The sequence below is a fragment of the Canis aureus genome, chromosome 3 (assembly GCF_053574225.1).
Source record: "Canis aureus isolate CA01 chromosome 3, VMU_Caureus_v.1.0, whole genome shotgun sequence".
Taxonomy (NCBI): domain Eukaryota; kingdom Metazoa; phylum Chordata; class Mammalia; order Carnivora; family Canidae; genus Canis; species Canis aureus.
Window position 1 is genome coordinate 74,168,181 of NC_135613.1, and position 15,140 is coordinate 74,183,320.

At 53.3% G+C, this 15,140-nt stretch overlaps 1 protein-coding gene across 1 annotated transcript; it reads left to right on the forward strand.

Annotated features, from left to right (window-relative positions):
- Window positions 1–1,209: 1,209 nt before the first annotated feature.
- Window positions 1,210–5,535, forward strand: LOC144304684 (uncharacterized). Its single transcript, XM_077883208.1, has 8 exons — window positions 1,210–1,214; window positions 1,459–1,516; window positions 1,897–2,310; window positions 3,553–3,653; window positions 3,765–3,857; window positions 3,961–4,077; window positions 4,186–4,308; window positions 5,379–5,535. The coding sequence occupies exons 1-8, from the start codon at window positions 1,210–1,212 to the stop codon at window positions 5,428–5,430; spliced, it is 963 nt and encodes a 320-aa protein (XP_077739334.1). The 3' UTR covers window positions 5,431–5,535.
- The last annotated feature ends 9,605 nt before the right edge of the window (window positions 5,536–15,140 follow it).

The window sequence follows — 15,140 nt, forward strand, 5'->3', positions numbered from 1 at the left end:
GGAGCATCAGGACCACTCCATTGGTCCAGCCAAAGCCCTCCTGTAGAGACAGGACCAGTGGGGTCCTTCAGAGGCTGTGAGATCCCCACCCACACGCCCTGGAACTGCCTAGCCCCAGGGGTACAAAGGAGCTCCAGTTGGCCTCCTCCCAGTGGACCCACATAATGGGAGGAATCAGAGGCCCAGATGGCGGTGGGGGAGCGGGGGGTGGGGGGGAGTCATGGCCTGCTGTGGGGACAACCAGCCCCGTAGTTCCCTGTAGGGTGTGGGCCACTCACCTGAACCTCGTACTCCCCTCCACCACCTGGCTGACCACCATTGCTGATGTCATACTGAGAACAGGACAGGCTGTAAGGTCGGCAAGGCCCCCAGGCTCCCAATCCCAGCCCTCCAGGGGGAGCAACACATGTGAGCCTCTTTGGGAGAAGGGGCTCTGGCCTGCAGCTCCCGCCCCTGCAGTGCCTGAGAATGACCACCGGGCGTCACCACTGTCCCTGGGCTTTGCAAAGCCTGGCGATCCCCGCCCTCCCCTGCTCCCCAGGGGGAGGAGCCCCAGGAGCGTCTGGGCTCAGGAGCAGCTCACCTTCTCATACATGGCCGAATCTCTGGAGTAGACCTCAAAGTTGGTTCGGACCCAGTTCTGAGCCAGCTGGAAAGCTACTTCCTGGGCCTGAGGTGAGGGAGACTTGGCCAGACCTGGACCCCACCCGAGGCAGGACCCTGAATCTCCTGAGTCCTCATCCCAGGGCCAGCTGAGGCCTGAGCCTTACTCTCCCCAAGGAGAGAGAGAGAGGCCCAGGTCCTAAGACCTTCATTGTGAACCCCGTGAAAAGCCAATGTGTTCCTCACCCAGGGCCCAAGTTTGGAGGGAGAAAGGAGGGCTGGTTCCCCTGACAGGTGAGGGTGGACACAAATGTCTGCTGGGCGGGAAACCAGAGAACAGAAGAGCCAGAGAAAGGCCCCCATGGCTTTTGTTCACACCTCCCCAGCACCGGGAGGCTGACCCAAGGGGTCAGCAAGGTGCAAGGGGTAAGGCCCTGGGTTATGCCCCATCCCTGCCTCCCTACCTCTGATGACCAGGTCCTGCAGGGGGGCCCAGGCATTGGGGAAGTCCCACTGCTGGCCTGTGTTCTGGAGAGAGGTCGGGATCCCGTACTGGTAGGTCAAGATCTGGCTGTCCTGAAAGGTTCCGGACATTCCTATGACTGGATGGGGTCTGGATGAGGAGCCAAGAGGCTGGCTGGGCGCCCCTAAAGCCAGGTGTCCCCCTTCTTGGGCTTTTCTCTTGGCTCGCAGCTGCCCCCTGGTGGCTCCAGTGGGACCCGCAGGCTCAGACCGAGGGGTGGAGCAGGAGGGGGTGGCTGCCCCTTGCCAGAGGTCACTAGCTCAGAGTCAGGGAGAGAGCAGGTGGTCCTGCCCGCAGTGTACCAGCCCGCCCTGCTGCCCCCCTCACCTCAGATATTTCAGAGCCTTGTCCGTGACGCCCAGAACAGAGAAGCAGCTGTCCCAGAACGAGGTGTGTCTGAATGGGTCAAGTCCTACGTCCTTCCATGTTCAAGGTCATAGTCAAATCAGGGACCTTTCTCCTCATTTCATAGAATGGCCTTCAAAACAGCCCAGCGCAATTTCTGCAAATTTCAGTGATTCATGGCTTTGGAGGCGTATTCTGGGGGTGAAACTAGGTTTAGATAGAAGGTCCCAACCCTCGTACCCTAAGGCAGCTCTCTAGAAAGAAATTTGGGATGGGCGGCGGCAGGGGGATAAAAGAACAAAGTCTACTTCTAACTCTTCACCTCTTCCCTGAAATCCTCACCAACCTCTCCCCAGGCCAACCTAAATTGTCTTGCCACCTCCTGGCTACCCCCTACCTTTCATGCCTAATTATTTCCTCCTCAGCTGGGCTCTTCCTTCCCTGAGCTAGTCAGACCACGCCCCTGCTCAGGAATAGTTGCCACTGATGATTGTGGCCTGTGGTCAGCACAGTCTGTTAGACTCTTTCTCTTTGAGGCTCAGAGAGGGCAGTGGTGTGCCCAAGGCTGTACAGCATCTGTCCTCCTGGCCAGCCCCAGGGCCGTGACACCTCTGGCACAGAGTGGTGCTCTGGGCTCCTCCTTACCCAGCCCCACAGGAACAAACCCAGGCTCTGTTCTACTACCCCCGCCCCCAAATAACAGAGCCGACCCCTCTCTCACTGAAACCACACTCACTGGTACAGAACCAAGAGGCAACGAACAGAGAAAATACCTGGCAGAGGCACCCAGCAAGCCCCACATCCTGGTCCTACAGTTGTTCTCCCAAGGCCACAATCAGGTATGTCTGGTTCCCCGGGGAAAAGGCGTGGGGTTTCCTCCTGTTAAAAATAACCTTACTGGGCAGCCCGGGTGGCTCAGCAGTTTAGCACCATCTTCAGCCCAGGGTGTGATCCTGGAGACCTGGGATGGAGTCCCATGCCAGGCTCCCTGCATGGAGCTTGCTTCTCCCTCTGCCTGTATCTCTGCCTCCCTCTCTCTCTCTCTCTCTCTCTTTCTCTCTCTCTCATGAATAAATAAATAAAATCTTTTAAAAAATAACCTTACAAATAAATAAAACTGCCGATTATTTCACCAGCAAAAATGGGTTAATTTAGGAATAGCAAACATCTATGATCTGGGATGAGTAAGCTACATGAAAACCATGAGCAACTTAGCACAACACAGGAGAATCGGGCTCTTGTATGGAGGAAAGAGGGATGCTGAGAATGTTGTTATAAATAAAAAGCCTATTGGAGGAAACTGGGAGTTCTGAGTGTGGTAGCTTTTCATTGGCTCAGTCGTGGCTGTCTCTCACTGGCTGGGCTGTTGCTGGGACAGAAGAAACCTTCCCCTCTTGCTGGGATCATAAGGCCGTATCCACCTGTGAGTTGAGGTCTGCAATTGAAAAGGAGTGTTAGGGTGGAGAGTTTCACCTGCTGGCCTCCTGAGTCCTTTCTTTAATTTTCATACTCCAGGGGCGCCTGGGTGGCTCTAGTGGTTGAGCATCTGTGTTTGGCTCGGGTCATGATCCTGGGGTCCTGGGATTGGGTCTTGCCTGGGTTCCACACCGGGAGCCTGCCTCTCCTTCTGCCTATGTCTCTGTCTGCCTCTCATGAATGAATGAATAAATAAATAAAATCTTTAAAAAAATTTTTTTTCACACTCAACACCTCAGATGGAGCGTGGGAGCCTTGGGTCTCTGGGGCCTGGTTTGGCGGTGGCAGCAGAGATAGGGAAGGGCAGTGGAGGACACGGTCCCCCCTTCCTGGTCCTAATGATAGCCACTGCTTGGTGAGCACCTGCCAGTGCCAGGCTGAGTTAGCAGGGACCCCAGAGGCCAGCATGGGGGGCCGAGCAGACCAGGCTCCCAGGGCCTCAGGCCTTGGCCAAAGCCACACGGCTGACCCGCCCCAGAGACAGCACCCATGCCCGGCTGCCTGGCTCCAGAGCCCAGAGCTGCCAGGGCCTCCACGGCCCGGCCTCCTCCAGCCTCGACACCGTGGGGGCCGCGGGGGCCCTGTGCCCTCTCCCCTGACCGCAGGTGAAGCCCGAGGTCCTCAGCCACCCGGAGCAGTTCTCTCTCATCTACGCAGCACACCCCTTCATCGTGCCTGGGGGGCGCTTCACCGAATTCTACTACTGGTGAGGGGCCAGGGCTGCAGGGGGAGCCCAGGGCAGGAGGCCGTCCTGAGCAGGGGGGGCACCCTGACTGGCCCGGGGGTGCAGGGGTGGCTGAGCTGTCCCTTTCCCCAGGGACTCCTACTGGGTGATGGAAGGGCTGCTCCTCTCCGAGATGCCCGGGACGGTGAAGGGCATGCTGCAGAACTTCCTGGAGCTGGTGCGAATGTAAGAGGGGGCGGGCACCCCAAGGCTGGGGCAGAGGAGCCCGTGGGTGGGCCTTGGCCTCGGCCGCGGGGCAGAGGCACCCAGCAGGCCCCCTTGTTGGCAGCTACGGCCACGTCCCGAACGGGGCCCGCGTGTACTACCTGCAGCGGAGCCAGCCCCCGCTCCTGACCCTCATGATGGACCGCTACGTGAGCCACACCAACGACACGGCCTTCCTCCGGTGGGCGCCCCGTCCCCCCGCCGCCCCGCACGCCCCCTCCCCAGGACCTCCCAGGGCGGGCCTCAGGGCGCGGGCCTGGGCTGAGGTGGGGCCTGGCTCCTGTCCCAGGGACAGCATCGGGACCCTGGCCTTGGAATTGGACTTCTGGACGCAGAACAGGATCGTCTCTGTGAGCTCGGGGGGGAAGAGCTACGTCCTGAATCACTACGCCGTCCCTTATGGGGGACCCAGGTAAGGAGCTGCCTGCCAGCCTCTCAGGCTCCTGCTGTTCACCTGGTTTGAGGGCCAGGGATGGACCCCGACTCTCGGAGGCTGATGCTGAGGAGGTGGGTGCCCATGGAAGCCCTGGGGGCAGGGTGGCCCCACACTGGCACAGGTCTCCTGGCTCCCTGCTCCCCAGCGAGGCTGCATAAGGACACAGGAAGGCTGCTGAAGAAACTTGTCCCGAGGTATTGGCGAGGCAGTGGCTGCGGCCCTCCTGTCCTCGGCCATCCCTGGGGCAGGAGAGGCCCCAGAGGACAGAGACACCAGAACTGGGGGCTGGGGCCTGTGGGGACAGCAGGGGTGGGAGAGCTCTGTCCTGGCAAGAGGGGGGTGCTGGCACAGTGAGGACCGGGAGAACAGCAGACCAGGAAGACCACCGTGGGGGCTTTGCTGCTTTGCAGCTTGGCCACCAGCCGGCAGCACCCCCTGGTCCTCCCAAGGTGAGACCCACCTGCGGGCCAAGGCTTAGAGGAGACAAGGAGCCTCGAGACCCCTCCCGCTGCTCGCCTGCTCAAACCACAGCCATCTGTGCATCAAAAACGCCTCTCTCTCTCTCTCTCTCTCTGTCTCTTTAACCCTGAATTGCCTGAAAGATGTGCATGGTTGGGCTGGGGCTGAGTCACTAGGGCCGTTTGCCTCCATGGGAGGGTTGGGGATGACTCCTGAGCACTGGCTCTCAGACTTTGCACGTTTCTATATTTCTGCACATGGCAGCAATTTTTGCAGAAACAGCGATAAGGGTGCATCGGGGGCAGGCACTAGTCTGTTGCAGCTGCCTGTGGCTGCCTCTGCCCACCCAGGGCAGCCTCACGTTCTCACCTCAACCACTGGGACTTCCGCTCTCTGTGGGAACAGGGCACAGGGTCAGGGGCTCCCACCACACTCAGACTCCTGGGCACCACCCTGCCCAGCCAGGGATTCCGTAACCACAGACAAGGTGGCAGCAAAATTCAGGTGCCCTGTGAGCAGTGGGGTTAGCAATATTTGCAAATGTCCATGAGAGATGTTTTACATATTTATTTATTTAATTTATTTAGGGATCCTTGGGTGGCTCAGCAATTTAGCACCTGCCTTTGGCCCAGGGCGTGATCCTGGAGTTCTGGGATCGTGTCCCGCATCAGGCTCCCTGCACAGAGCCTGCTTCTCCCTCTGCCCGTGTCTCTGCCTCTCTCTCTCTCTGTGTCTCATGAATAAATAAATAAAATCTTAAAAAAAAAAAAGAAAAATATTCTATCGAATAACTCTGGGTGGTGGATGAGCATAATGCCCTGACTGTTCTTCTCTAGATCTGGTTTGGGCCTCGGCCCACGAGGATGCACTTCCTGGCTGCTCTCGGGATGTCTGTGCCCTGTACTTCTTGGATGCCCTCACTCAGGTCTTAACACTTAGCTCATCTTAACACATAGACAAGCAGGAGCGTCATCATGGGGCGGGGACAACACCTTAAAATATTTACTCGGCTTCGATTTTGCAGTAAGGTTGCAGGCTGCATGGTAGAAGGAGTGAGAAGCAGCCCCAAAAGATGGCTCAGACTTTTCCCACGTCCTCCATAATCCAGCTCTGGGCCCAGACTTCCACAGCCCCACTGAACGGGAGCCCTGTGGCTACTTACTGGACCCACCAAACTGGGGAGACAGGGGGTGGTTCTCACTGCCCCGACTCCCAAGTATTTCTTTGAGGAAGAACACTACGAGTTCCCACTTCACTGTCTGTTCTGGGGTAGCAATGTGACCAACTCTTTTTTTAAAAAGTTGGTTTCCCAGGCTCCCCTGTGGGGAGAGGTGGCCAAGGACACATTTCTGACAAAAGAGAGGCAAGCGGAGGTCACTGGAAAGAAGGGGCTCCTTGAAAGGGTAAAGAGTCCTTGGCTTTGCCCTTTGCTCTTCCCCTTCCTGCCTGCCTGCCTTGAGCATAGATGAGGTCCCAGGAAGGGCAGAAGCCACCGTGCAACCATGAAGCATAAACCTGAGGCTGAACCATACGCTTAAGGTGCAGAGCAGAAAGTTGGAGAGAGGCTGGGCTGTCAGTGGCACCTTTGTTTTTGTTTTTAAGATTTTTATTTATTTATTCATGAGAGACACAGAGAGAGAGAGAGAGATGCAGAGACACAGGCAGAGGGAGAAGCAGGCTCCACGTAGGGAGCCCGATGTGGGACTCGACCCCGGGTCCCCAGGATCACACCCCCGACTGAAGGCAGGCGCTAAACCGCTGAGCCACCCAGGCTGCCCATCAGTGGCACCTTTGAGTCATGACAGCCTGCGGCGCCCCGTTATACGAGGAAAACAAACCCCTTAGTTGTTGAAGCCACTCGTTTTCAGTTTTTCATCACTCCTGGCCAAATAAAGTGTCTACCAGTTCCTTCTGCTGAGGCCTTCCGGTCAGTACACTGTATTCCTTCACTCCCATCACACGACCAGCCGCGTCCTCATGTCCCGGCAGTCTCGTGGGGCTCCCGCCTGCTTGGCCTAATCTCAGGTGTGAGGAGCAGACAGGTCCATCTGTCTGTCTCCCTCCCTCCCTCCCTCCCTCCCTGGATCCGTATATCCATCCATATCAGGTGATGCCGAGCTGGTGCATCGATCACCTCCCTCACAGCCTTGTGTCACAGAGATTGTTGCAGATCCCTGGACTCCTCAACATCGTGCACGAAAACAATTCCTGGAGTCTCCAGGAGCAAGGAGGCCAGCATGAGGTGTGGCTGGAAAGTAACATGTCCAGCCTATGGGGTGCTGGTAAGGCTCCATTTCGTACCCCAATGACCAGCTGTTTGCTTTACAACAATCTGTACACTGCCAGACGGGGTTTATGCACTTTCCTGTGTTGTGCTTCAGTTCATAATAAGATCATTTGGAAGCTTAAGTGAGAGTCCATCAATCTGCTTGGTGTGGCCCATCTGGTTACAGGAGGGGAAAGGGCCTGGGGCGGCTGGGGCTGGGACTGTAGCAGTAGCAGCAGTAGCAACAGTAGCAGCAGCAGCAGCAGACGCGATGTGGCTTCAGACAAGAGCAGGTGGGCCGGGCGACAGGCGGCTGAGTGATCTGCTCTGACTCCCCGACTCAAAGCCACCAGCCACCGGTCGCTGTCGCTGTCGCTGTCGCTGCTGCCTGTTGGAGCTCTCAGAATAGCCGCCCACCTGCAGATAAGCAGTTTCTATTGTGGTGAGGCGTTAAAAAAACAAAAGGGCAGGCGAGGAACAATCTGGTATGTAAGGCGCAGGCCCGGTCCCAGCTGTGCACCTCTGCCACCTTGAACAGAACACCGCCCACTCCCGGGCTCGCTGGGCGCCGCCTGCCAGCCGGCCTCGGACACCTGCGCCCCGGCCCTGAGCCCGGCACCACAGGGGCGCCCCCCGCCCCCGGATCCGCTCTCTGGGCCCGCCGACTGAGGCTGCTTGGGAGCAGGGGGTTCTCAGGGACACACACTCCCCCCAACCTGCCGCGGTCCTGTAACATCTGGTCTCCGGGAGTGTGGGCAACTCATGTCAACTCTTTGAGCTTCTTCGTTTGTGCGTGGGGGATGGGATGTCTTCCAGAGGCTGCTGGAAGAACTAGGGATGATGAGTTTTGGGCGTGCAGGTAGCCAGGCAAGGGGTGCACCTGTTCTGTTCATGGGCAGAGACGTCCCACTTGACTCCATCCCAGCAGCTCGAGGCCGGGAGAATGACCGTCCCCTTCACTCCGCCGTGCAGGCCTCACATGGCGGAGCTGACCCACGCTCCGAGGGCTCCAGAGAAGCTGCGTTTGAGGCCAGGCCTCCCCTGGGGGAGCTGCCTGTCAGCCAGTCACCACAGGGCTGTTGGGTCAGCGGCCTTTGTGCTCTGAAGCATGTATCACAGAGACGTGCAGCCTGAGGTAGGACAGCGGACAACCACCTGAGCATGACTCCTGAGATTAACTGGTGGTCAGAGAGGCAAAGATCAGCGTCAAGGCAGGCCTTGTGGCAACGAGGTAAGACTGTCCTCGGCTGGAGTCCAGGCGAGCCTCTGGGCTTGGCCACCTGCTTGGAAGTGAGGAGGGACAAGGGCGACGCGCTGAGCAAGCCCATCCACAGCGGCCCTCGGCTGCGCGCAGCAGGGGAGACCCTGTCAGGAGCACGAGGGTTGGTTGCAGGCTATAGGCCTGTCTCAGGCTCATGGGCCAGGAGTGGTGCTTGGTAGGTGACGTGGGGCTCTAACAACCCTGTCAGCACGGAAATCCTTTCTAGACGCCCTGACTTGTTCCCTACAAGCCCCTGGTGCAGTGAGGCTGGTATAATGTGAGCCCGGCCGCCTGCGGGACAGGGATGGTGGCCCATTTCCCCATGGAAGGCAGCCCCCAGCGCCCTTGGCTCCCACACGAGGCCAGTCGGTAGCTTGGATTCCTCGGGTAGTTTCCCTGTCCTCCCACTCCCGGGGATTCCTGCAAGAAGGATGTGCTTTGCTCAGCCTGCGGAGGTTGGGCCTGGAAGGAGGTTCCAACGTCATGACTTCTGGGCTCTGCTCCAGACTTGGCGGATAAGTGGAGGCCACTCAGATGACACGAGGAGAGTGGGTGCTCGTTCTAGGGTCAGGTCTCCAAAGAGGCCATCGGTGCGCATAGTGCAGACAGGGCTGCGGCATGACTCCTACTCACCCGGCATATGTGATATCTTGTCCCTTCAGATTATGAAAAACTCAAAGCATATTAAAAATTTTAGAGCATATTGGGGTGCCTGGATGGCTTAGTTGGTTGAGTGTCTGACCCTTGGTTTAGGTTCAGGTCGTGATCTCAGGGTTCAGGGTCATGGTTGAGCTCCAGGTAGGGCTCTGCACTCAGTGGGGAGTCTGCTTGAAGAGTCTCTCTCTCCCTCTCCTCCCCCCAAAAAATAAATAAAATTAATCTTTAAAAAAATTTAGAGTGGGACGCCTGGGTGGCTCAGTGGTTGAGCATCTGCATTCAACTCAGATTGTGATCCAGGGGTTCTGGGATCAAGTCCTGCATCGGGCTCCCCGCAGGGAACCTGCTCCTCCCTCTGCTTATGTCTCTGCCTCTCTCTCTCGTCTCTCATGAATAAATAAAATCTTTAAAAATAAATAAATAAATAAATAAATAAATTTTGGAGTATGATAATGGGAAACATGTATGCCTACCACCTAGCTTTGTCCTATTTTCTTCATAACTTGTTTTTAGAATGGAAACACCCAGGTGCAACTACAGCATCCTGTCTGCTCATGCCTACCAGCATTCCTGCCGCCTCTGTGTAACTGCTTTCCTGATTTTACAGTTTACCATTCTCATACGTGTCTTTCTGCTTTTGCTGTATACACCTACAAACTATGTATAGTATTGCTTTGCATGTTATTTTTATTGTGGTAAAATATACATAATACAAAGTTTACCATTTTCACCATTTTTAAGCATATGGTTCAGTGGTATCAAGTTACATTCACAGTGCTGTGTGGCCATCACCACCATCCATTCATAGAACTTTTTCATCTTTCCAAACTAAAACTCTATGCCCATTAATCAATAACTCTGATCCTCCTCCCCGCAGCCCCTGGCAACCATCATTCCATTCTACTTTCTGTCTCTGGGAATTTATGTGTTTTTTTTTTCTTTTTAAGATTTTATTCATTTATTCATGAGAGACACAGAGCAAGAGGCAGAGGGAGAAGCAGGCTCCCTGCGGGGAGCCCGATGTGGGACTTGGTCCCAGGACCCCTGGATCATGACCTGAGCCAAAGGCAGACGCTCAACCACTGAGCCACCCAGGCGCCCCTGGTTCTTCTTCTTCTTTTTTTAATGATTTATTCATTTATTAGAGAGAGAATGCGAGAGGAGTGGGGAGGCAGAGGGAGAGAGAGAGAGAGAGAATCCCAAGCAGACTCTCTCTTAAGCATGGAGCCCAATGCAGGGCTAGATCTCAGGACCCTGAGATCATGACCTGAGCTGAAACCAAGAATGGAAGGCTTAACCCACTGAGCCACCCAGATGCCTCTATGATTCTTTATATAAGTGGAATTACACAGTATTTGTCTTTTTTGTGTCTGGCTTATTTCACTGAGCACAATGCCTCTGAGTCTATCCAGGTGGTCACAAATGCCAACATTTCATTCTTTCTTATGGCTGAGTATGATTCCTAGGCTTAGAATCACAGTCAAAGGATTCACAAATGTTAGGCTTTTGATACAAATTAGATGACATTCTTTCTGAATAACAGAAAGTTGAGGCCTTTGGCCCTGGCATTGAGTAGCTGAGGACAACTCTCCTGCCATGAAGTAAAGCAGCAGAGGTCAGAGGTCGCGGGTAATGGTTGTCATGATGTGTGGGGCGGGGGTGTGTGGGGCGGTGTCAGCTAACTGTAGGTGCTCTGGAAAGTATGTGCCTGTGCCCGTGCCCTTCTGCTGCGGAAGGTGGGCAAGAGTCTGCATCTGTAATCCCACACATTCTTGATTGTGCAGAGACTGAGGGTGGTCACGTGCCAGGCTGTGGCCCTGCCTGTCCTACAGAATGGCACACATCTGCCTGAGGCCCCTATTTTGTTCAGATTCATCCAGAATACATGTGACTTCTGTTGGTGTGAGCTGGCAGCCAAGAAGGCCAAACAGAACTTCACTGTGTCCCGGAGAGGCCACCAAATGTCATAACTTCCTTGGGGTGGGTCCCCAAGATTTGTGGGGCCAGAAGCTTAAACAATTTGGGGAAGGAGCTCTCTTTAAGACGAAGGATCAAATTACGAATGGGAAGTTAGGTATGGGACCTTAGAGGGGCCTCACGTGCAGGAGGGGCTCTGGGGCTGAAGCGTCGTTAACTTCGTGGGAAATCTGCCCCTGCTTGCTGCCGGGACTGGGTTCACCCTGCCTAGAGCCCACTTTGTTTCCAAATGTATTAAAATATGTATTTTCCGGGACGCCTGGGTGGCTCAGCGGTTGAGCATTTGCCTTTGGCTCAGGGCGTGATCCCGGGGTCCTGGGATCGAGTCCGCATCAGGCTCCCCACAGGGAGCCTGCTTCTCCTTCTGCCTGTGTCTCTGCCTCTCTCTGTGTGTCTCTTGAATAAATAAATAAAATCTTTAAAAAAATATATGTTTTCCCTTCTTGCCTTTTGTAAGTGTCTGAAAATTTAATAATTGAGCAATAAAATAATCATTCGATAAGATAGTCATTTTTGGCCAAATTTCTCAAGGTTAACCCTTCCTACTCAAATTGCTAACACGCATGACAGGTCACAAAACATGTCAACTCCCCACCCCCACAGCCTTGTGTGCAGTGCGGAGGCTGGCACACTGAAGACAGCGATGGGGCAGTTGGGGGTGGGGGGAGCTCCTTCTAGCATTTTCAGAGTCTGTACAGGGGCTGTGCTGAGGTCTTACATTGTCTTATTTCACCCTTTAGCTTGGCGTGGGGCAGACCCTCCTATGGGGCTCAAACAGCCCCCAGATAAGGCAGCAGGGGGAAATGCCAGGACACCACAAGTTGAAGTTTAAATATGAAACTGTTAGCAGAGTAATTTTGGCATAAAACCCACTGCATCAGTCAGTCTCCCAACAGGAAACAGATGGCACATTCAAAATAGGATAATGAGGAGGGTTTATTTACAAAAACGATGTGGGTGTCAGGGAACCACAAGGGAAAGGGCAGCAGCCCAAGTTCAGTAGTGGCCAAGTATTGCCATGGCGAGGCTGGAAGGGAGGAGGGAGGGGATGGCCACCAGCCTCCACAGGGAGGGAGCTGCACCACAAGGCTCGTGAGAGAAGACATGACCTTGGTTGAGGGACAGGGCCCATGCAAGGCCATGTGTATAAACCACCTGATCCCCCCCCACACACACACACACTCTCTCTCCTGTCTCCTGTGGGCTCTCCCAGGACACAGAAGACACTGGATGTGGACCACACGGGTCGGGCTCCTAGAGCAGAGGGCAGAGTGGAGAAGGTGACAGGGGTCAGGGTAGATCTCGAGGGCAAAGAAGAGGTCAATGAGGGGCTCCTGAGTGGCTCAGTGGTTGAGCATCTGCCTATGGCTCAGATCGTGATCCCAGGGTCCTGGGATCGAGTCCCACTTCGGGCTCCCCACAGGGAACCTGCTTCTCCCTCTGCCTATGTTTCTGCCTGTCTCTCTGTGTCCCTCATAAATAAATAAACAAAATCTTAAAAAAATAAAAAATAAAAAGGTCAATGGCACAGTCTACTCCTTAGTAGGAGTAACCCCCCAGCATCCACCTTAGACCTTTTTCTAGGTGAAAATATTGTCTCTCCAACACAGGGGACCCACACTGTCCCACTAGCGATCATATTATCAGGGGATAATGTTAACTGGTCATACTTCCAGCTGAAAACACTAGTTCCTCAGACACTCCAGTAACGAGTGAAAGGGAGAAAAAGAAATATGGCCATGACAATCGCCCCACCAAGGCCAAGGTAATCCTAAATGCCTTCTTATAGCTCCCATTCTCTGTTCTCTTTTGCCTCTGCTGGCACTTTTTTGGACAGGGTTCTTTACCAAGTGGGATGACCTGAATCTTTATTCTTGCAGGATCTGAGTCCTTGGTTACCTCATTTTTGGGGTTACCCCAGTTTTCCATTGATGAGGACAATTGGATGCAGGGGTACTCAAGTGAGGCCCCTTATTTTAAGATTTTTAAAAAACTTTTATTTATTTATTCATTCATAGAGACACACACACACACACACACACACACACAGGCAGAGACACAGGCAGAGGGAGAAGCAGGCTCCATGCAGAGAGCCTGACGTGGGACTCGACCCAGGGTCTCCAGGATCACGCCCTGGGCTGCAGGCGGCGTTAAACCGCTGCGCCACCAGGGCTGCCCGAGGCCCCTCATTTTAGACACTGTCCTCCTTCCCCTCATTCAGTAGCAGCAACCCTGTTTCACCCTGGTACCAGGATCAACACTCCCACCCAGTACTGTGAACTCCGTTCTTTGCATGATGACTCAGTGGCATACAGAGCCCCAAATGAGCTAGGGCCATTTCAGATTCTGATTTCATCAGAATCATGACTGTATTCCCTGGTAACAACTTTTCCTCTTTGGGTACCAGAATCTTTAGCTCACCAGTTTCAAGGTTGTGGGGAGATAGGAGGTAAACATTTTTCTAGTGGGTTGTTAGGAATAGTAGCAAAAGAGCCCATTCTTACCTCCACCCCATGGTTCTTGGACTGCATATGGCACCACATGGTGGCCACTGGTTTAAGGGACATATTGTGTCTTGTAGGACAAGCATCCCAATCTTGCAGAATGTTGTCTCTCAGCAGATAATTCCACCACCCATCAAGCCAGAGTCTCCCAGGGAGTCTCGAATGAGACTGGGTGCAAAAAATGAATCTCACTATCATCAATAAACAACATTAAGAACCAGTAGAAAGCTCCCTGAAAGTTATGAGAACCATGGTTATCAAGCAATACTATGAATTATTTTTCGTGACTCGACCAAGGGTCAGTGCCCTGCAAATACTTTAGCAAAACAAACAGCTCAGGCCAATTCCAGGCCTCTGCCATTACCTGGTCACGAGGAACACCCTGAGGCCATAGGTGAGCGTAGACAGCACTTGGGGAGGTTGCAGTGTCTTAGCACCGAGACCCTGCCGTCATCTAGCCGCCAGAGCCACAGATCCGTATGGTTCAAAACACTCCATGGGCATTGTTGGCCTAAATAAAGAGGTAAACAGAAGTAAGCTGGAAAAACAAGTTTATTCAGGAAGAGCAGAGGAATTGCAATTCAGGACAAGCAAACTGTAGCAAGCTACTGATGAGTCTGTTGAGGGTTTGGGGTAGGTTGTGTTTATGGGCAGGGAATGTAGAGAGGGGAGAGCTGGGCTCGAGTCAGTTCAATTAAAAAACAAATGGAGACTATCTTTGAAAATTTTCCTCAGCAGACAGAATTGGTCATTCACACAAGCAAACCTCAGCTCAGCCCACTTTGTGAGACCAACCCAGCCTGGCTCCTCTCTTGTTCATGCCTCTGGCAAAACTTCCCAAGGCTGATATGAGACAACCTCTAATCAACCTGCCCTCATCTAAGAAAATTCCAACACTATCTATTTTCTTCAAATCAGACATTTACTGGGGCGCCTGGGTGGCTCAGTCAGGCGGCTGGTTCTTGATCTTAGCTCAGGTCTGGACCTCAGGGTCACGGGTTCAAGCCACCCCCCTCGCCCCTCACCAAAAAAAAAAAAAAAATTCAGACATTTACAGAAAATCAATCCTTTAGTCCCTAAGTTTTGTCCTTCTGAGGACGCAGGAGATTCTCCATTTTACATCCCCTAGTTCTATTTTGTTTTATTATTATTATTATTTTAGTTTTATTAGTTTTATTTGGTTTTAGGGACAAACTGCAAATTTATTCAAATTGTTTAACCCAGTGGTTACGGGCTTAGGTTAAAGTTATATATTGGTTTGAGAGTGATTGGAAGTGATAAAAGTTACCCAAAATAACAAGGCATGAGATACTTGAGCTTTAAAAAGATACTGCACTCTTAAAAAATGCCAGTTCTGGGATCCCTGGGTGGCTCAGCGGTTTGGTGCCTGTCTTTGGCCCAGGGCGCAATCCTGGAGTCCTGGGATCGAGTCCCACGTTGGACTCCCGGTATGGAGCCTGCTTCTCCCTCCTCCTGTGTCTCTGCCTCTCTCCTTATCTCTCTCTCTCTCTCTCTCTATCATAAATAAATAAATAAATAAATCTTTAAAAAAATATAAAAAAAATTAAAAATGCCAATTTTTATATTTTAGGAAATGAATAAATGAATGAATGAATAAATAAATAAATAAATTTAGATTTCATTTGTTTATTCATGAGAGAAAGAGACACAGAGAAAAGGTAAG